Below are 22,495 nucleotides of genomic sequence, written 5' to 3' on the forward strand. Positions count from 1 at the left end.
GGTGCGACTTGCATTGAGATCATTAGCTAGCCAAGTCTTCATTGAGCAGGAGTATGGTATATCTGCATTTCTTCTACACATTTCTACTATGCATTGAGCACACATAGCATTCACAAGCAGAAAATTCTACTTACTTTTCATTTTCCTCTCTGTAATTCGCAACTATTCTGTCCATTAGCATTTTTGCAAAGGCGTTTGCGTTACTAGCCAAACCTTGCTTTAAATCCTCACAGTTCAAACAGATCATAGGGAAATGAGCCACCTCTGGTAAACTCAAGATTTCCTTCTTGAGGGTGAAGAATTCATCTATGAACTTCAGACAAACATTAGATTTTACACTTCAGAACTGTTATTTAAATACTTGGCTACATGAATAAGTATTACACATGGAAGTAAATAATTTTTTTTTTTTTCCTATTTACCACAGACTTTTAGGGAAAAACACACTTATGTTGTAGATTTGTAGGTAGTCAACATAATTTTTAGCTAAAGGCTAAGCACCTGTTATCTTTTTTTTATTATTGCTGTATGTATAGTAAAAATTATATATAAAATGTAGAATTAAAACTTACAGCAGTATATTCATCAAAACTGTGTTCTTCTGCTTCAAATCTTTCTATCCGTGCCTGTGCAGTTCCATCTACAAGCCAGCCATACCTTTCAACTACAATTCAATAACGTTGTAATAATATTATTATAAATGCACACACTGTCCAGTAACTTACTTATTTCAAAGAAGTAACACAGTTATTTAAACACTCAACTATCACTCACCGTAGTTTTCAAAATATTCCTTTGGACCTTCTAAGTTGTCTCTGATGCATTTTTTCAGTGTAGATGTGGCCCATACTATGACATGATTAGGGAGCTCAGCGTCCAGAGTTGTAGTGCCTCCCATTAGCCAAGAACGTACTGTCTGGATGTTCTAATAGAAGTGCAAATTCTGGTTATTTAAATTTAGAAAAAACAATGCAGGGATACATGTATTTTAAAAGCAAGTTGCAATCTGCAGAAGACTCTGTATCAGAGAATTATGAGACCCTGACCATGACCAAGGCCAGGTGCTTCATACACACCTAGAATGACTCTTCCTGATTCAGAAAGTTTAACAGGAAACATGTAAAATGGACAAAAAATAATTACCCAGTCTCACATAAAATTAAATTCTATCCTATGTGCAAACACACAAAACTAAACCCAAAACACTTCTCTGAAAGTACCAGCGTGTATGATTAAAGGCCAATACTAAGTCCATAGGGATACATCTAAAGCCCCCAGAAAGGCTGCCTTCCCTGGAGTTACAGATTGGGTCCTGAGCCATAAATCTTTAGATCCTGTATACATTAGTTGTTAGGGACCTGAGGCTTTTCTTTTTCGTAGAAAGAAAAGGAATATCAGCTCTAATTTTCCTTTTCTTTCTCTGGGGATCTTAATTATTCATGCAAGCTTATTGTAAATCATCACACATATAACTAACATCCCAATTGTTTTCCTACGCAAAACGTTAGTTCACAGAATGTATACACTGCAAAACTACTTGATTTTCAATGTTAAAAATAAATACATAAATAAATTAGAATATGTGGTTACCTATACTTAAAGCACTCTTCAGGTTTTCTAAACATACCAAAGAAGAAAACAAAGGGGTTATCTTCTAGCTAGTTTTCTTTCCTGAGTAAGTTTTCAGCCTGACTTCTATTTAATGAACAAGCAGACAATTAATTTGTAGGCATACACAGATTTGCCGATTAAAATAGCAGACTAAAACCATCAGTAGCAGGGGTACCAATATTTTAAGAACAAGGACTAACAAAATGAGTTTCAGAGCCTGGAGTTCCACTGGGCATCAAGATTCATGACGTGACCTGCAGAACGCTCATGGAAAATAAATACCTCAAGTTGCATTCTGCTTCCCATTACCACGGTAGTCAGAGTCCTAAATTACTAATGTTTTCACACATGGAGCAACTTAGCAGTTACATAATTAAATAAAAGCACACCTGGAGAGTCTGTCCTATACGATTTACTATAAACAGAATCGCTTCTTCTAGGTCTTGGAAGCTTGGATAAAACTCCATTTTCTGTTCATCAAGAGTCAATTCCATCTTAAATAAAGGTAGACAATTTCTGTCTTCAGGATCAAAAAGTTCCACAAAAGCTTCAACCGTTCTTCTCAAGAATTCTTTCAGCTAGGTAATAATATCACCTGTTAGTTGAAAGAACAGAAAGCCCCATCCCACTTCCCCTTCATTCAGGAAGCCAGGATTTCCATGCATTTTAGTACTTTTGGCCTGATTCATGGATAAGTGAAGTAGTGTGAATTTTTCTAATGACTTCAGCGGGCTTCAGTCCCAACCCTTAAAGGATGTAAACTAATGAACAAATAAACATTTCAGCACAGCCCATGCACTTATTTTTGCTACAAAAGTTGACTCTATTACGAATACATGCTTTAAGTATAAATGAAATCTCTGGAACGCATTTTCCTCTGACTTTTTTTTTTTTTTAATATGACAATGATTTGATTAGACTATTGTCCATTATTTTTCTACAAAGTAAATAAAGGTTTAATCCTAACAATGACTGCCTTCTCAAACTGATGAATATATTCCCACTGATTATTGTATTCTTAAATAGAACAATGTAATCAACAGATGCTTTAAATTATTTGGAAGTTAAAGTATTTTCAATTTTCAGTAAACTAAAAACTTTGAAAAATAATTGTCTCGGTCAGTGATTTCATTTGAATGTTCTTGCTTTATTATTATTAGGAAATAAAACAATTTGGAATTCCTAAAAAAAAAATTGACCGATAAACACTTCCTATAACTTCCATCTTGATATAATCAGGGAGAAAAAAAATTAACTGGCAAAGTATTGTGGTATCATTTTCCACAGAAAAAAATTGTGTTTGGAAATTTTGCAGAACTGCAGTCACTTGCGTACACGTTGGCAGAGCTGGATTTACAGTCTATTTGTGTAGCTATGTTTGCTTTCGAAAGAGAGACCAGGTTTTGTTCATTTTGCTAATATATGACGTGTAATTGTAGTGCCAAGATCGGTGGTAGGAAGGGTCCTGAGAACACTGAGATATTTCCTTCTTTAAGCTAATTACATTCTACTTGGTAGAATAAATAAGTTTTCTGCATCTAAAAAACTAGAATAAAAAGAAGCAGACAAGGCCATGTATTTCTTTTAAATGAGGGAAGTTAAAAATATTTAACACTTGGAATATTTACTGGAGTACATGCAACAGATGGCTAACAACGATTAATTAAACAGGCCCCATATCATATAGTGTGCTGACTCATCTAAAATACCTAAATTTCTCAAGTTTATCACGAAGAGTAAAGATTTTTACCTGATTAGACATAAGCGTAGCCACACAGTTATAAAAAGAGTCAACCTGATCCAACTTTACACCATTCAATGACTCCTGAGTAAAGAGACTGATAACTCTTTGATACCACGTATTCAATATCTTCTCTTCTGCTTTAGAGCAGCTTAGAGAGACATCAGTCTTTAAAGATTCACATTCAATTGGCCCCTTCAATCTAGAAAAGAAAGTTACAGGCAACTTTATTAAAAAAAAATTTAAAAACCCATGAAGTAAAGTAACAGTAATCTGTACCGTATTACAAACCCATTCTTTTTTAGCAGAAAGCACAGTGGGAACCCGAAGCATCACTTCTGTAGACTTAAATGAGGAAAAAAATACCCCAAACCCCAGGAAATAAAGAAGAGTTACCAGAAAAAATAATGAGGAAAAGGGTATCGAAAATTATCTTTTTGAAAATGATGAAAATGAAAAGTTCCAAGATGAAAAATAAAATTCAACTGATGAAAACCAGCAACAAATCTGATCTTTAGGGTTAGTGTAGAATTCCCTACAGATAGTAATACTACTACAAGTCAATTTTTCAAATGCTACTTCAACCAGATTCCTATGGGGATCATGGCATTAAGATTAAGTAAATAATGAGGAGACCTTTACAGAATTAAAGGCAAAACATAAATCAAAAGGGCTGATACTACCAGCAATTTAAGCACCAATAAAATATCTATATGCAACAGAGAGAAGTTAAACGTGTCATAACACAAAGTAACCTACTCAAAGAACATTAAATGACACATTGAAGCAATTTGTTATATAAAAAACCCTAGGATGAATAACAGAATTGAACAAACTCTTCTTTACCAGCTTCAAAAACCTATACGGGTTAATAATTAACCAAAATAGACTTTACCTGAAACTTGAGAAATCCACTGTAAGAGGTGTAGAGAATGCTGCATAACCAAATTCCAGCAGAGTTTTCATTGTGGGGTGGAGAATGTGCAAGTTGGAAAGGATTTGTTTTTTTGCTTGGATAAACCTGTTATGCCATGGTCTAGAAAAATCCAGGCCTCTGGAAAAAAAACAAACAAAACCAACCAAAACAAACAAACGAGCTCAAGCAATACTTGGATAAAACATTCTTACATAAAAAAATTACTATTAAAAAGCTTATTTCCTAACATGAATGGTTAAATGCCATACACATATCCTCAATATGATGCAGTGGGAGCCATAAAGGTACTCAGTCTGACCAACCACATTTTATACCCCAGACTATTTTCAGATCGCCTGCCGTTCCTGAAGCTCTTTCAATGTAAACTTCTAACTTCACCAACTGCTAACAGGCAGTATTTCTCATCAATATTTAGATGGCACACATTCTGATGCTTCAGCAAATCATGCAATTCAGATAATTATGTTCTGTCTACCTGAATGCCTATTCTCTATTTTGACAGAGCATAACAGCCTCTCCTTCGGTCTCAAGGTTTCACCTGATAACACCAAAGTCACAGGAAACCTTGGCTTTAGATGCAGTTTCAGCATGTTAAAGTACTGTACAATGCTGCTGTCTGCCAGTGAACTGCCCCGCACGCACACACTTCATTCCAGAGGTGGCTGCAATATGACTTCAGTGTCTGGGCACTCAGAGCCAGAAGTCTCATTTGCAGTCATTAGTGCTACTCCATGTAACTGTAACAACAGTAACAAAACACTGTCAGTGCTAAAACTTTGTAAAGTGTTCAGATAGAAGATGTTCAAACGTAAGATCCTCTACAGAGAGAAAATAATTTCTCATTAAGAGACTCCAGAATTAATATTGTCCCATAACTCTGTTCATGCAGCTCAACGAGAATTTCACGCTTGCAGCTGAGTGTGTTTTGCCAGTGAGTTATTTGCTAACTTAATCTGCTCACAGAGGTGATAAAGGCAAAGGTGCCTCCTCTTCATCTTCAAGTCCTTTTACATCTGGTTTAATAAGAACACTTCGCACTAGGAAAAAAAAAATATATATGAACATTAGAAGAAAATGAAGCCATGTTCAATAGGCACTGTACTTCCTCAGTCTTTCTCCAGATTGAACCAAGCACACAGTAGGATGGAAAGGTAACTGCATCATCCGAGTCTTCAAAACACATTCGCCCAAAGGTAACGCCAAATCACAGCCTCTGCCAAATACCTATACAGATTCAGGTGGCTTAATTCCAATTCTGTCCCCTATTCATGAAGGTTTTCAGATAGACTAGTGTTTAAATAATGAAGTACTTTCTTAAGTAATTTCTGCACTGAGAGGATGGTCAGCCACTGGAACAGGCTCCCCAGGGAAGCGGTCACGGCACCCAACCCGTGAGAGTTCAAGGAGCGTCTGGATGATGCTCTTAGTCACGTGGCTTAGTTTTAGGCAGGCCTGCGAGGAGCAGGGAGTTGGACTCGATCCTTATGGGTCCCTTTCAACTTGAGATATTCTATGATTCTAAGTATTTATGGTAATTTTGTTTAATATAATTATAGTGCAACACTATATTCCACTGATGACATTACAGAGAAGTTAGTCCCATGCTAAATTGTGTATTTTTTTAATCTTCATTTTTAAAAAGATCAGCCATCCACCAAAATATTGACAAAATTTGGCTCAATTTCAGATTTCAGATACTATAAATATAAAAGACATTAATACATGATTTCAAGGGAATACACTTTCAAAATTCCAGTTCATGACTCACTCTTAAAATTTTAAAAATCGACATGAGTTGCATGAGTGATATATGAAAACAGGTTTTTATTTTTATTTTATTAAATTTTTATTGCGAGCTTCCTCATGCATAGAAAGCAGCATCAGAAAACTTATGGATGTGCTTGTGGATCAACAGCTTAAAAAAAGCTGCTGTTCCTGCAGAGGGAAAAAAAAGAATGACTAGTACATTAAAAGTTTCTACTTTCTTTCGTACAAAACAGCGATACATTCTGACATCAAATTGACTAAACAGGTTAAAGACTTAATGAAATAAGGTCATCAGCAATCAACCTTTTTCTCATGAAGTCTACAGTGGCCTTTGTCTTTGCTTGAACTATACCTTTGGCTGGTTAACTTTTTACTAGTCCAAATAAAATCAGCAAGATTTGCCTTAAACATCATGACCAATACGCATTTGTTGCGGCAGAAAAGGAGAAATCAGTGGTTAATTACAAAGATCAGTCCACAAAAATTATTTTCAGTGGGAGGACATGGAACAGCTGATTTTATATATATATAAAAAAATATACAGACATTAATATATTAATATTAATATATTAATATATTAATATTAGTACTGTGTAGTTTCTGGTACTTACCCACAAATCTTCTCATGCTCATTTCATAATCCCGTATTATCTCCCCTAAAAGCTTTTCAGCTAACAGTTTTCTATCTTTGCCTTCCATAAGCGACCGTGGCACCAATGTGAGCATGGACATGAGCCACTGCTGCTGAATGGGAACCACCGGATTACTTTGCACGCACTTCTTCATAAAGAGATAGTTTGTCTGAAAGGACAATATTGCCAGAGGTCTAATAAGTGGCTATGTAAATATTTTTGTGTTAGGCTTGACAATGAAGTCTCTTTATTCACCATTTCTTACGCTTAAGGGCAGGTGACATAATCTAACCTTTTCTGTATTCAGCCAACCAGTACGCTAAAAGCTACTCTATGGTTGTAAAACGGTCTCCCTATCTCAATGCTTAAATACAAACTATGGTACTTTTGAGTATGGCATTTTCCTTGGTTCTCTGCTGTTTATAACTGACAATAGAACAGTTCAAGGCTCCTGTCATTGTTTCTTGGACAAACATTTGTCTGTCAAAAAGTATGCACAAATAGGGGTGTTTTTTTGGACAAAGAAATAGGTATTTATGTTTTCAAGTGCTGGCTTTGTTATAAAACAAAAAGGGATCTGAATCTCGATAGTCTTCAGAATGAGTTTACCTAATATCGGCTAGGAAAAATAGATGTTCCCTTAAGCTACTTAATATAAATATTTCAATGCTAGTTTGAGTTTAAAGTGGCTCTCGGAGACGAAGTCTTATTTTAAAAGCTATACACAAATTCCAGGATTTTGACGTGTTCTTCAAATCAGGTGAAAAATGTCAAAGACTACTTTTTGTACAGGCTGAAGTATGAACTATGACCTCAAGTGAAAAAATCCTGAAGCATGTTAGAATTTTTTCCAAATAATGATCTTTAACTAAGGTATAGATTAAAACTTAAATGACTGATGGACATACTTTCTGTGATAGAAAAATACTTCCCTTCTGTTGGACCACAAGAAAAGATTTCTGTTTTGCTTCCTATTCCATTTTCCCCAACAAGACTACTGAAAAAGCTTTTCCTGTTCAACCACCGTGAATTCCACATAACATACTCAACCTCTCTGAATAGAGACCATTCACTCTTCTACTCTAAAAAAGCAGAAGAAAGAATTTAACTCACTCTTTGTTGTTTTTGCTCACTGTTCATCTGTATAAAAAGGAACAGAAAATCGTAATGTATTAAGAACATACAAACAAACAAACAAAATCAGAAATATAAAATTTAATAAATGTTATTCCTAAATAAAGACTTTATTCTGCAGATATACAGGTATCAACTTCAGTGGGACTACTTGAGCATATAAATACATTTATGAATTACTAAGGATTGACATAAGTATCTTTAAGTAAGAGGTATAAATGCCCCAATAACAAAGAACAAAACCGGCAACAGCTAAAATATTAAAGAAATACTTTCTCACAGTGGAAGGCAGTTCCGGGATAGGAGGTACAGGATCTCTGTGGTATTTTTCTTCCATGGATACGTGATAGACTTTTAAAGCTCGATCAATTCTAAAGTAAAACAGAATCAGAAGCATGGAAAAACTACAAATAATATATTCAAAAATAACACTATGCTTTTAATTGACACAACCTCATTTTTCATGTTTACCCACTCTTTGATCACTAAAAGGTAAGGCTGCCTTTGCATACTCTGTCCTCTCTTATATAAAGAAGCACATTCATCTTGGCCGCAATCACAATACATACATGCCTTGATTCACCTCATCCAATTGCCCAGTGCTCCTGTTAGGATTATATCTCACTTCTCCTCACACAACTACAACAGATCTTGCCCAACTGTATTATGAAAAAAAAAAAAAAAAAAAAAAGTGCAGAACAAAACTCGTAAAGCTGTTTAAGACTAGCTCTTTTTTACGGCCTGTGGTTATAAATCACTAAATAACTATCAGAAAATTTTAAATGGTTAATGTTGGCATGTCCTGCTGACCTTATGCATTAAAACATTTCAGTGCATCCTTTTGGGATACGCTCTTTACATATCTTGCAAAGAGTATTTCATCCTTATCTCAATATAACTCAGCTAAAAACTCCCAAGTGGAAGTTAGACTGCCACTCAAATCATTACTTCACGGGACCTTACTTAAAAGGCCGTTCACTTTGTACAAAAACGTAACTGAATCGATGTTCCAGCAGAATATAATGCTGCTACATATGTGTATATTAATAACAGTTATAGAACTGGTTACCATCACCAAATCTAGTCACAGCAAATGGAATCACTAAAAAGCCACACCAACAAGAATAAAATTATTTATATCAGTGACAATATTTAAAATGGGTTAAATTAAGACTGTATGTAGGTCTTTCATTTCCATTTCTTCTTCTGAAGGGCAAAATATTTTTTTCTGTACTTTTTAATCCTATCAAATACCTTTAGATTTCCTTACCTTTTTCATCTTCTACACGAAAATGCAAGTTTCATAATACTACTATAAACAACGCAACCTTAGCCCACAGAATCCTCTCAATATTTATACCAAGATAATCAACATGTCTAGGGATTCTTCAGTAAGTTCGTGAAAATAATGTAGGTATTTCAGGAATAAATTTCTATCAAAATAATAAAATAATTTAAAAAAAACCCTTAATTTTCTATTAGATCTACGACAATTATAGGAAAGGAGCCTTTTCCTATTCTCTTTCCTCCTCTGCAAATGAAAACCTTGAAAGGCAATTTTATGTGAATTTACCAATCATCTTGGCAGCTGTGCTCCTCTGGCAGCAACACAGATCACTAAGCTCAGCAGCAAACGCGTTAAGATAGTGACAAAGAAGCCTGTTCGAAGTAGGCCCACATTTGGATCATTCATACAAAAGCAAGCAAGTAATCCAGACTTTCATTCTCTTTGAAAAAGTTCTTCATAAAGAGAAAGGATTTTTTTTAGTCTATCATAAACAACGTTCAAAATGGGAAGGTCACTTTCTCCTCACAACTCTACCCCAACAAACACACCTCAAGCAGACTTTGGGTGCTGTAAAAGAAAAAACATCAGAGATTCCATCAAATGGTCTTCTATTATTAATGATTTTAGATGGAAAGTGTTCAGCACTGCAATAGTGACATCAAAAACCTCTAAAATTAACACCATTATTATTTCTCAGATGTCAAATGTGCAATGTGTCTTTCATTTGAATTTCAACATTTCTTGAATGACAGGAAACTCACAGTAACTGGTTAAGCATCTTTTGCTGTTCGTTGCATCTTCGGTATGTCAATAGTTTATTCTGCAATGGTGACATATCAGATACGACTGATGAAGGTAAAACAGTGGGAAGAAACGAAGTTCTCAAAGTCTTTTTATTGGAAGGTGCTCCATCCGAGTGTGGCATCTAAAACCATAAGAAAACCAAGATTCTAGAATACAATTAATCCTGTCCAGAAAGCAGTTTAACAGATGCATGTATTAAGTTGAATGTACATAAGATGTAAAATGAGGTAGCCTCAGGGATTTCCACAATCTAGGTATGAAAGCTTAGCTTTCAGAAAACAGAAAAATACCATGTATGCTAAAATGGCAAAGTTCAGACATTGTATGTACGCACTTTCCGTTGCAATAGTAAAAAACGATGGTATGGTTCTATTAACTCAAGATTAGCATGTTGCATAAAAGTAAAGTTCTATTACAAATCTCTTGAAGTGCTAATCTACCAGCTGTACACAGCACAAAGACACCAGAAGAGCAGCCTATTAACCGCCCTGGCAGACTGCGCCAGACCCGCCCTGATGTAGGCACAGTTCCTGTACCGATGGGGCCTGAGACAGCGTTGCTGTTCGTTCCTGTGGCTTCAGCAGGTGACTACCTACTCCTTTCTTGTCTGGCCACTAAAAAAAATTACTGCCTCATTAAGTCCACCCATGCTAAGTAACATGGAACAAATTCAGACAAGGGTGGCCTCTAAAGTTCTGAAGAAAAAAAAAATGCCCAGAAGCATCCTTGATATTTGGTATTACTGCAAAGATAAAGCTGTAGCAAATTTTCAAATACGAGATCCTAGAATTCTACTGAAGAGAGAGGCAGTCTTTAAAGAAAAAGAAAAAAAAATCATAATGACATCAATACAGACTTATAGCTTCACCACAATATCACACAAATGGGAGAAAAATTATGAGAAAGTTATTCTTTAGACGCTATACCACGGTTAAAGAGAGACAGAAAAAGTGCAGGAAATTATCAAGAAAGCATTTCTATAAAAACAGCATCCTATTCTTCTTTTCACATTTCTCAAGGAGAAAAAGAATTAAGCTCATTTTCTGCATGCAAAGTAGTCATTAAAGGTTCTATTCCATACATGGAAAGGTTAAGAAACTGCATGATCATCTTGTAAAAAGAAGTGCAAAATTGGACCCTTAAGATCATCAAGTCCAACCGTTAACCCAGCCCTGCCAAGGCCACCACTAAACCATGGCCCCAAGCACCACATCTCCCCAGCTTTTAAATCCCCCCAGGGATGGGGACTCAGCCCCTGCCCTGGGCAGCCTGGGCCAGGCCCTGACAGCCCTTTGGGGGAAGAAGTTTTTCCCAATACCCAACCCAACCCTGCCCTGGCGCAGCTTGAGGCCGTTCCCTCTCGTCCCATCGCTTGTTCCTGGGGAGCAGAGACCGACCCCCCCGGCTCCAGCCTCCTTTCAGGCCGTTGCAGAGAGCGATGAGGGCTCCCCTCAGCCTCCTCTTCTCCAGGCTGAGCACCCCCAGCTCCCTCAGCCGCTCCTCATATGACTTATTCTCTAGACAGATACTTGGGTAACCACAGTTAAAGATACTTGGCAACCAAAGTTTGATAATCACTTCATACAAAGACAGAAAAATAGAAGGAAAAGAAAGAAAGAAAAAAAACCAGCCATGTGACTGGGCTCTGGTTCACTAAAAGACTATCCTTCTACAGCAGCTTAAGTCTTGCTTGTGGCTGAGTATGGCTATCCCAAAAGACTCACGGTAGGGTTCCCCTGGAAACACGATGCACAAACTCACAACTGCATTTCAACAGGTTCTCACAGGGGAGCAGAAAGCCAAAGCTACCTCCTAAATTAGCGCTATGTCCTAGAAACGAATTAAAACGGATGGTGGTGCAGGCATCAAAAGAAATAAAGCTCAGCTAAAGAGAGCCGAGCCGGTATTACGTTTCCCCGGCGCTCCCTCAGCCCGGCGGGGCCCGGAGACAGAGCCCTGTCGGTGTGGAGGGGAGAGCAGCGTCAGCCCCTGCGACCGCCCCAGCCCCACGGGGAGCCGCCCCGCCGCCCTCACCTCTCCCGCCGCCTCGGTCCCGGGCGGCGCCGGGCAGGACGGCGGCGCGGAGGCGGCTGGGGACAACACCGCCGTTGCCCCGGAGCCGAGGGCGGGCAGCTGCCGGCGGCAGGGCCGGGGCGCGGCCAGCGGGGCCCGGCGCCGCCCGGGTCCCTGAGCGGGGCTGCTCGGGGGCTCCCCGGGACGGCGCTGCCCACCCACCGCCCCGCCGCCATTTCAAGCGGCGGGGACGCGCGGCGGTGCCAGGCCGCCCCAGCCCCACGCCTGGCCGCCCGGCACAGCTCCCCGAGGGCTCCCCTGCAAAACCACTGATTTCACGGCCAGGCCTTCAACCGCCTCCCCTCAGCTTTCCGAGGAGACTTCTCCCTGGAGAATAAAGCAGCAGGCAGCCCTGGAACGGGAGCCGCGCCTGCCTAGATCCCCGCTGTTAACAAGGTTCACCTGTCCGCAATGAAAAGCTCATTCGAGGCCTATTTGTTCACAGAAAGGGTGTTCGTTGCACTTTGTATGGTACCAGGCTACTAATGTGCTCCCGTGAAAGAAAAATCTTGGAAAAATCTTACCTTAGATTTCCTATCCTGCCACAGGGCTTAATGTAGGCTCAGCGAGTCAGTGGGTCTCTGCTGCGGCGTTCTGCCTGCACAAAGCAGATAAAAACCTTCTTGTTCCAGAACACAGCAAGAACGCTTAAGAAACTACAATACCCTCACGCATCAGAGAGCTGTTGCTAAGCTTCTACATTCTGTAACGCTATAAATGGAAATTTTAAGAAATGCCAGAGATTTACTACCCACTTGCCAACATTTGACAAACAGACTTTAAAGTCCTAATTTTACACGTGTGGGCAGAGCCCCATGAGCAGAGACTGCAGGAACAACAGCTGGGGAGAATTTTAGACCTTGTTTTGAAAGTCCCAGGCACCTTCTTAACACGTTTTAGCAGCCCAGGACTATTCAGTTTGAAGTTTTAATCCAGACATGAAGCGTTTTCTCACAGAAAACAAGCCCAGACCTTTGATATCAAGAGATTTATCCGTAAGCAGTTGGCACCCATCTACGCGGTACGTGGGAGACCAACCCCCTTTCCCGACAGCCGTTTGCCAGGTGGACGTGGAAGTTTTCCTGAGGAGACGGGATTTCGCTGCTGAGGGAACAACACCCGGCGCGCCTCCAGCCAGGCGCACTTACACCGCACGGGCAGGTTAATGGCCGAGAAAGGGGCCCAGCACCCGCCAGGGAGCGGAAAGCGGCCGCGGCGAGGCGCTCCCGCTCACTCGCTCCCGCTCACTCGCTCCCGCCCGCCGCCTCAGGCGACGCGACGCGCCCCGCCCCGCCTCTCCGCCGGGCGCGCGCGGTGACGGTTGGGGCGCGCGCGGTGACGGTTGGGCGCGCGCCGCCCCGCCCCGCCGACGCGGCCGCGCCTCTCGGAAGCGGGCGAGCGGCGGCTCCATGTGGCGCCGGCTGCGCTCCGCCCTCCGGAGGCTCCGCGGCTCCCCCGCCGCCTTCCTCGCCCGCGGCGGCCGCCCGCCGCCCGCCGCCATGGAGCGGGCCGTGGTGCGGTGCGTGCCGTCCGAGCCCAAGCTGAGCCTGCGGTTCGTGCTGCCCGACGGCAGCGCCAGGCACATGCAGCGGGACCAGGCGGAGCCGCTGGGCCGGGCGCTGGCCCGCATCGCCACCAACGCCGCCAAGGGCCACGCCAAGGCGGCGAAGAAGAGCAAGAAGGCGCGGGCGGAGGGCGGCCCGGCGGGGGGGGAGGCGGCGGCGGCGCCGCCGGCCGTGCGGCTCTTCTCCCGCGACGGGGAGGCGGTGGCCGAGGAGGTGCCCAACGCGGCGGCCTGGCAGGACGGCGCCGTGCTGCAGATCGGGGAGGCGCGGTACCGCGTGGAGCGCAACCCGCCGGCGCTCACCGAGCTGCAGCTGCCGCGCTCGCTCCTGGCCGGCTTCCCCGTCTGCCCCAAGGTGAGCGCCGAGTTCGCCGCGCCGCAGCACTGCCTCTTCCGCTGGTACCGCGAGCGGCCGGCGGCGGGCGGCGGGGAGGGCCCGGCCTGGGTGGAGGCGGCGGCCGCCGAGCGCGTCTTCACGCCCTCCAACGCGCTGGTGGGGCTGCGGCTGAAGCTGCGGTGCACGCCCGGGGACGGGGCGCAGCGCTACGGGCCGCCCCGCGAGGTGGAGAGCAGCGGCCCCGTGGAGGCCGGCCCCGGCGCCTGCACCTTCGACTCCCGGCACCTCTACACCCAGAAGGTCTGCGGCCAGGGCTCCCTTCGCGCCGTCTCCTACAACATCCTGGCCGACACCTACGCCCAGACGGAGTTCTCCCGCAGCGTGCTCTACCCCTACTGCGCCCCGTACGCCCTGGAGCTCGACTACCGGCAGAACCTGCTCAAGAAGGAGCTGGCCGGCTACAGCGCCGACCTCATCTGCTTGCAAGAAGTGGATAAGTCCGTCTTCGTGGACAGCTTGGCTCCAGCCCTGGATGCTTTTGGACTCGAAGGGCGCTTCAAGATCAAGGAGAAGCAGCACGAAGGCCTGGCCACCTTCTACCGCAGGGACAAGTTCAGCCTCCTCAGCCAGCACGACATAGCTTTCAGCGAAGCCCTGCTCTCGGACCCGCTGCACAAGGAGTTGTGTGATAAGCTGGCCGAGTACCCCTTGGTGCAGGAGAAGGTGCTGCAGAGATCATCGGTGCTGCAGGTACCGGGTTTTACATGCGTTCTTCCTCTCCCCTCCTCCCCGTCTCCAGGCGGGTGCAGCCAAGCTAGGTTTGTTGAGTGTCAAACCAGAGGAGAAGGGAGGCGAAGGATTAACAGTCTGAAACATAGAACAGCGGTACGTTCTGTGTCAGCTAGGGTGACAAATAGAGCAGAAGAGCAATTTAGGAACAAGAGAAAAACATTGGGACTATACTGAACTGGATATATGGAATTACCAAAATCTGGTAAAAAAGGCAAAATGATTTTATTTAAGATGAAGACAGCTCTCGAGCTTCTGGGCCAGGTATCGATGGTGGTATTGGCTGCCAAGTTTTTCGCTACTCACTCTCGTATGTCAGAATATGTATTTGATAAAAATTACATCTTGTAAATCAGTTGGAAAGGAGATTAAGTTAATTTGGCTTGCTTTAATAATGCCACTTTACAAAGTGGCAGTAGAGAGAGAAATAGCGTTGGGCGGGTTTGTGAGCTTGTTGATGCCAGTGGGTCCGCCAGCAGAGCTGTCCCGTAAGTACGAACGTGTAAGATCTGGGTCTGCGTCAGGAACTTCAGAAACACTCACTGGGAGAAGTTTCCTACTGATGGACTGAGTAGGACTAACAAGCTTTCCTTGATAACCGAAATCACCTCTAAATTTACATTCAATTTAACAGCTATGCAATGCTACAGTTTGCTTGCTAGAACCAGAGATACAGCTCCAATTCTGTTGCAGAGGTGGGAGAACAGAAAATAAAAGTAGTTAAGAATGGTACAGCATTAGCAACATCTTATGAAAAAATATGGAATGAATTGAAGGAAAAAATATGGGCAAACCAGACACTTACAGACAAGAGAACGTTTGTCAAATACCTGGATTCAGTGGCAATATTGGTAATATATTGGCTGATATCCAGACCTTATATAGAAGATAAAGAGTCTCAACTTAGGAGCTGTACGGTTTATTAGTTATAAGCATCAGATTCTTTGAACTGGACCATAAAGGCATAAGCTAACTATTGCATTTTTTAAAATACATAACCTCTCTATTTAAGACTTGTCAAAGATACTGCTTTTTTCTCTTGAAGGTTTCAGTTCTTCAGTCTACAGCTGATCCTTCCAGGAAGCTTTGTGTAGCCAATACCCACCTATACTGGCATCCAAAAGGTAATTTTGTCGTGTTCCTGTATGTAGGGTAACTGTGTTTGTAAAGGTTTTTGTCCTTGCTAGGGAGAACAGATTTTCCCCCATTCTTTTGCTTTCCACAAAATGGAAAGCTACTGTAATGTGGGTGTTTAAGGTTCAGAGTTCTTGCATGTGCGAGTTGAAGTTAAAACAGTATCTGCCTCTCTACAACTTTCATAGTCACCAACTCCAAAAACTATTCTAAAATGCAGCGCACAGAAAATGTAAAATGAGATTACTGTTTCAGAGCTATACATGATACACGCTTCAATAAGCAACTCAGAATATTCCTCCTGTGCTACTGTGAAGTGTTTAAAGTAATATGTTTTTATATTCTTAGGTGGGAACATCCGTCTCATCCAAATCGCTGTAGCCTTGTCTCACATCAAGCACGTAGCATGTGATTTGTACCCTAGCATACCAATCATATTCTGTGGAGATTTTAATAGCACACCATCGTCTGGAACTTACAGTTTTATTAAGAGTGGTGGCATTGCTGAAGATCACGAAGACTGGGTCTCTAATGGTGAAGAAGAAAGGTGCAACATGCCTCTAAGCCATCCTTTCAAACTGCTAAGTGCTTGCGGAGAACCTGCTTATACAAACTATGTTGGTGGGTTTCATGGATGTCTGGACTACATTTTCATTGACAAAAATGCTCTAGAGGTTGAACAGGTCATTCCCTTGCCGAGTCACGAAGAAGTAACAACCCATCAGGCTTTGCCGAGTGTTTCACATCCTTCTGATCATATAGCACTAGTATGTGACTTAAAGTGGAAATAGATCGGCTCTTGCAGGGTGCTTTTGGGGGTTTTCAAACAAGAAATTTAATTTACTGCTGGGGAACTGAGGTTACACCCTGGCTAAAGTCGGAGCGATTACTGAAAAGTTCATGTGTTTAATGGTTCTACTGGATATTATAACACTGTTCAGAATATTTGCATGACAACTTTCCCCTTCCGTTTTTACATCCTAATGGGAAAAATGTATTTAAGACAGGGTTTTGAAAAGTGGATTGTCATATACCTTTTTTATCGGTGTTTTTAAAGGATTAAGAATTATTTTGTTAAAAAGAGACATATGAATTTAATCTGTACATAGTGTACAGATAGTGTACAAACTGAACCCTGCTTAATTCAGAACCAAACACAGAACCTGAAAACAAATGGATTTAGTTGATTCAACCTCATTCTAATTACTGTCATGACGAGACAATTTTTTTTAAGGTAAGTTCAAGAATTGTCTTGTCGTTATTATGTCCCAATTTGTGACATGAACAATGTACTTGTACCCACTACCTTCTGAAAAGATGTTCTTTAATTATCAGTGAATAGACTTTCTGTCAACAATGAACCATGTTAAATTCAAGGATATAATTGACTTGGAAGCATTTTGCTTGCCCACTTCCTATGGGTAATGAGGGTAACTTTAGCACCAGGTAAAACTGGACTACATCTATAGGGAGCATCCATGTTGAACAGCTGTTCCTTCTGTTGTTTGTAGGCATTGGCAATAAAAGAAATACTAAAGCTTAGGACAGCCAGCTCTGGGTGGGAGGGAGCTTTTTAACAATATAATCTGTTTTCAGGTAGGGGGAGATACACAATAGTTAACGGGGTGCATTAGCTAGCTGTGCCCAAATCTTTCAAAAGAAACACAAGTGACCTGCAAACCTTTATCACAATTGTTCCTCTATTACATACAAAGATGACCCAAATTTTTAATACTGTTTTTACCTGCATTTTTTCCCTTCTAGAAATAGTCTAGTCTTCCCTATTTTGTAGAAGATGATTTGGATGTGGGGAAATGTATTTTATCTGTACCTTCATGGAATGTGTTGGGAGGGGCAGTGCAGAAGCTTCTTTCCCTGCATCGTTAGTCCCCATGAAACAAACAGTGTTTGAAAACCATTTCATTAGATCTCCATCTTTCACCTAATAAAGTTCCCTTTTCAGTTGTCTGTCACTGTTGTCAATTGATATTTTTTTTTGTAGTTATTAGTGTCTCTCATGGCAAAACAAGCCTTCCCAGTTGATTAAAGCGGTGTACCCTATACTTGCACAACTCCTCGCCTCCACTGCAGGTTATAGCTGGGAGTCACTGAACTGTTTATATGCTACTAAAAAGGGAAGCAAACCAGGGAATGTGGCAATAAAAGTGGCAATGAATGATGTTAGATCATTGCAGCAGAGTGATGGACAGCACTCACCCTGTAAAACTGGACCCTAAATACTTCGGGTGGGTCCTTGATGAGTTACTGTTCTCTGATAAGTCTAATTAAAAAGCGTAAATCTTGCATGAGTTGAAGGTGATGTCTGTACTCTTCTAGACTACAAATTTGATAATAAAACTATCAGTGATTCATAACTAAACTTTGACATACGGGAATGAGGAGGAAATCTTGCAAACAGAATGGAGTCTAAACCTCGTAGCTGGGCAAAGAATATTTACTAATTTAGTAAATGAAGGAAAGGTTACACCTGAAGATTTAACATTTGCAAGTATATGGCATCTTAAAGGGCAGAAAAATTAATTAAATGATCTGTTCAAGAAGAAAATCTTAAGTATTAACACCTTGGAAAAACACTGAAAATTACTACACTACATCACAGCTGAGCCAGAGGCCTTCTACAATTTGCCAGCTCTGAAAGAACTGGGGGAAAAACACCTCAAAAAACCAAACTCCACAGAGTAATGCAGGCTTGTAGGCTGGCAACAGAAATGTCTCAGTAACTTAGAACAGTAAGATTGCAATTGTGAAGTTCGGAAGTGAAATCATAGTACGCACATAGGCTAACTGAGCTCCCCTTATAAATTTAAAAACATTCTTTTTCTCCTTTTTAGTACCTATCCATTACAACTGGGTTACTTGATCTTATTTTCAAACCCTAAAACATTAAAAACCTGTAACTTCTCTATAGTACCGGAAGGTGGAGCTGCTCAGAGAGTAGACTTCCCTGGGATTCTGCCTCCCTTCCAAGACAGCAGGTCCCTCTCGTTCCCTCTCTCGGGGCTTGGGTTGCTGCTTCTGTCTCCTGGCAGGCCAAGGAGAGGGGGAGCGCAGGAACGCTGGCATCTGCAGGAAGAAAGCTGTAAGCGAAAAACACGGCACTGGACCAGGCCCAGGAAAATTAGATGGTCCTCGCACATGGCAGCTAATCCCTTAGTGTCCGCAGGAGGAAATTCAGCCCCGTGAGCTAGTGCAGGAGATTGTCCAGTCCAAGTATCCCTGGTTTAGTTAGTAAAACGCAGCAGCACGGGCTGACTGCCAATAGCAGCAACGTGCCACGAACCAGTCAGACATTTCTGGAGTGAAAACGCAGAATGAGGGTCTGGGTTCGGGAAAAGTCACAATTCAAAAGAATTGTGGTATTTTGGTGGGGTGAGGAGCAACCCTTAGGTACACCCTTGGCCCATGTCCGCCATGCTCCCACGCTGTATTTACATCTACACGAGGTAATATATGGTGCTTCCTACTCCACATCAGGCGATTTTAGCTCCCCCTACACGTCTGGACCTTGCCAAGCAATTAATTCTTCCTCTCAAAATCACCTCTAGAACCCAGATTTGTAGAAGCCTCATTAAGCCTGTCTTAATTTTAAACCTAAACTCACCAGTGTTCCTCTTCCAGAAATTGGGATGCTTCATATCCTTCACATTAAAAGAATTGGGCAATATTCTCTTTGCATCTTTTTTTTTTTGTTTGTTTAGTTTTTTTTTTTTGGTTACTTTACTTTCCCAGACCAGCCATTAAGGGAAAAAGGAACATCTCGCTTTGCTTCCTAATCAACTTTCCCATCTCTGCTATGGGATGCAGCAATCGAGAGACAGCACTGCTCCAGCATCTGCTCCGACTGGCTGGTCTCTCGGGAGGGAGGGAGTTTCTCCTTTCACGCTGGCCCCTGCTGTGCACAAACCTGTCACTCACAAGAACGTTACAAGAATGAAGAGCACTGAAAAAAAGGCCTTCCGGAGGTCACGGCTACTCGGATGGTTTTTGGGTTGTTCTGGCTGTTGTGCAATGTAGTTTACCTGTGTATTTGGTATGTACAAAACCCAACCGAGTTCCGTCAGATCCTTCAGGCTGGTCTGGCAACTTGGAACTTGTATTCCGTGACCTGGTCCATACCAGACAAAGGGGGCTCGGCCACCTGTGGCAGCTAGTACTCGAATTCTTACACATCGGTATTTCTTGTATCACTGCTGTTTTTGAAGGGGCTAATTCAAGCCTTCAGTAAAATGCATTTATGTATCATGATCAAGCAAACAATAATGCAAAGTATGATTGAGAGGAAGAAAAGGAAGGAGAAAAATGGTACAAGGGGAAAAATACCCAACATACTAAGGAGTCAGATCTTTTAACGCCTCAAATTAATTGTGTACTTGCCTTGTTTCTCACATTCTTAGCATCAAAAAAAACAAAACAAAAAAATGTTTCAAGCCTTTCAACTCCCATCCAGTAAGAGGAAGAGCCCAAAACATTTCACAGCTTGCTTAGAATTTGCATCAGATCCCTTAACAGAACCTGATGCTTTTAAAGCTTTTTCTGCACAATGTACAACACATTCGGTAGCTCAGCTTTATTCATAGGTCTAACAAACAGCAGCATAACAAATGTCATTTCTTACGCAAGTCCCCTGTCAATACCATTCTTGACACGGGCAGGGAAGAGGCAGTGGGACAAGGTGATGCGCAAAGTTTCATCAAATTGCACTTGTCCAGACCCGAGTGTAACGGTTACTCAAATGAGCAAGGACTGCAAACCGGGCTCTCAATTCTCATTACTGGCAAAACCCTAAACTACTTTTTACACAAGTCAGGCCAATGCTCTAAGTGCCCTCGTAGTGTTCTGTTGCCTCCAGCACCTTGTTTTACTGCTGTATGTTGAAAACACTGAGAACAAACCAAGCAAGTAGAAATGCTTACAGCATTTTCTGCTAATTCCTGATGCGTTTAGAACCAATTTTTGTTCTGCTTGCAGTTGAACCAAAGTCTGCATATTATCTACAAAACAGCTGCAGAACAAATTCTAGATTATGTTGTTCATGAAGCCTTTTTTTTTAAAAAACAAACAAACAAACAAAAAAAAACCCAAACCAAAACAAATATCCTCTATATTTATGCTGTAGGATTGAGTGATCGGGTTAGTTATATGCCAGAAAAACAAAAAACAAGCCTTTTGCAGTGGTCTGTATGTAGATCTGAATATTCATGCAAAACTATTCTCCAAATGTTGGGAAAAAATGAAAAGCCAATCATGCATGTACTGAAAATACAAGGAATAAATTGTGTCAGCATGGCCAAACAAAAGAAAAACCACTCATTCTTCAGTGTTTTGCTCTCTGTAGTTAAGCTGGCCATCTGATACACTGAAATAAAAACTCTTGTATACAAATATGACTAGACTGACTCCCCAGTGCAGTAGAACTTACCCATTGTTTGAGTATAGGACTAGATGCTACACAATGAAAAACTTCAGCTACTGGAACTCAGGATTTCCTGTCATTACAGTAGAATGAGGAACAAATTTTTAGCAGTCTTGTGCCTCTCCAAGATTCTAAACTTCTGGGACAACAGCTCAGTTCAGGTATTTGACTTCTGATAGGGAAATGACAAAGTTCGTATATCTCAACTCTTAACAGACATGACAGAATTGGATCTTCATGGGAATTCCACCTGCCTCTAGAGAGCAGGGCTGTATTCTAAGTTGTTACTGATATACAACATCTACAGGTCACTGTTGTAATTGCTTTAGCCAGAAAATAACAATTTTAAAGAACATCAAAACAAACAAACAAAAAAGTAATTTTACCTATCCACAATGTCTTAAATGACATTCAATGCCTTTACAGTAGCAGAGTTGTACTGTGTTCGGGTAAGAAAACTAGCATACAAATTATTGCTTTGGTCAGTTTAAGAAAGCGTCACTGCCACAGCTAATGAATTTACTGACAGGTAGCCATATTAATGGAATACGATATGGATTTCAACACTACATGTGATCCTGGTACTAAAAGAATGAAGACATCATAAAAAAAACCCAAAACTCATCAGGACTAAGTTTGTTCTTGTACTAACAGACAAGCACTAGCTACAAAAGCAGCACTAACTCCAAAGGAAAAAAAAAATAAAGCCACCAAGATTTCGGCTCAGAGCAGCAGTCTGTGAAAATATGCATGACAGACTTTCTAAGCACATGCACCAACCCAGGGACTGCTGCTTAGAATCAGGAACACGTAATCTGGAGCGTACCTTGAAAATGTTTAGAGAATTGGGAACAGTTGACGAGAATATAACCACCTGAGGGAAAGTTCATTTACTTCTGCCAATTGTGACATTATTCCACAGCCCATCAAGCGCCTTGTCGCTTCCACAGGTTAATATTACTACGAATAAACTGTGTAACAGAGACCTTGCTTCCAAGATTACAACCTTACAAGGTATTAAGAGGCAAATATCATTTTAGTAACAGAGGTCAAGTGTGATCTTATTTACAAGAAGACTGAAGTACTTGCTTCAGTTCCTTTTATGCTCCGATTAACACTACAGTGACTACTCAGTTACACCCAAAAATTGCATTGACTTTGTCTTACTACACCTCAGTGTAGGCTGTAGTCTTAACCCCCAGTGCAGATCCCATCGCTCTTAAATGAGGCTCAAGATCTTTACTACTTTC

General features: G+C 41.5%; 2 protein-coding genes across 2 annotated transcripts in view; one reads left to right on the forward strand and one right to left on the reverse strand.

Annotated features, from left to right (window-relative positions):
- The window catches only part of DNAH12 (dynein axonemal heavy chain 12), a gene marked incomplete at its 3' end in the record, with an annotated part of 73,000 nt that extends 59,020 nt beyond the window's left edge, over nt 1-13,980 (reverse strand). Inside the window, exons 1-13 of the mRNA XM_082322213.1 lie at nt 13,855-13,980; nt 12,512-12,585; nt 9,872-10,035; nt 8,103-8,193; nt 7,802-7,828; nt 6,668-6,857; nt 5,251-5,326; nt 4,248-4,406; nt 3,362-3,554; nt 2,001-2,189; nt 775-925; nt 573-664; nt 135-313 (exon numbers count right to left, since the gene is read on the reverse strand). Of these exons, the coding sequence (XP_082178339.1) occupies nt 135-313; nt 573-664; nt 775-925; nt 2,001-2,189; nt 3,362-3,554; nt 4,248-4,406; nt 5,251-5,326; nt 6,668-6,857; nt 7,802-7,828; nt 8,103-8,193; nt 9,872-10,035 (1,511 nt within the window). The 5' untranslated portion in view covers nt 12,512-12,585; nt 13,855-13,980. The remainder of the gene's footprint in view (nt 1-134; nt 314-572; nt 665-774; nt 926-2,000; nt 2,190-3,361; nt 3,555-4,247; nt 4,407-5,250; nt 5,327-6,667; nt 6,858-7,801; nt 7,829-8,102; nt 8,194-9,871; nt 10,036-12,511; nt 12,586-13,854) is intronic.
- PDE12 (phosphodiesterase 12) lies at nt 13,397-17,732 on the forward strand (the record flags this gene model as incomplete). The annotated part of the gene is made up of 3 exons (XM_082322219.1): nt 13,397-14,638; nt 15,723-15,801; nt 16,160-17,732. The coding sequence occupies 3 exons, from the start codon at nt 13,397-13,399 to the stop codon at nt 16,600-16,602; spliced, it is 1,764 nt and encodes a 587-aa protein (XP_082178345.1). The 3' UTR covers nt 16,603-17,732.
- Nucleotides 17,733-22,495: the final 4,763 nt, after the last annotated feature.

The sequence above is a fragment of the Platalea leucorodia genome (genome assembly GCF_965183815.1).
Source record: "Platalea leucorodia genome assembly, chromosome: 9".
NCBI classification, from domain to species: domain Eukaryota; kingdom Metazoa; phylum Chordata; class Aves; order Pelecaniformes; family Threskiornithidae; genus Platalea; species Platalea leucorodia.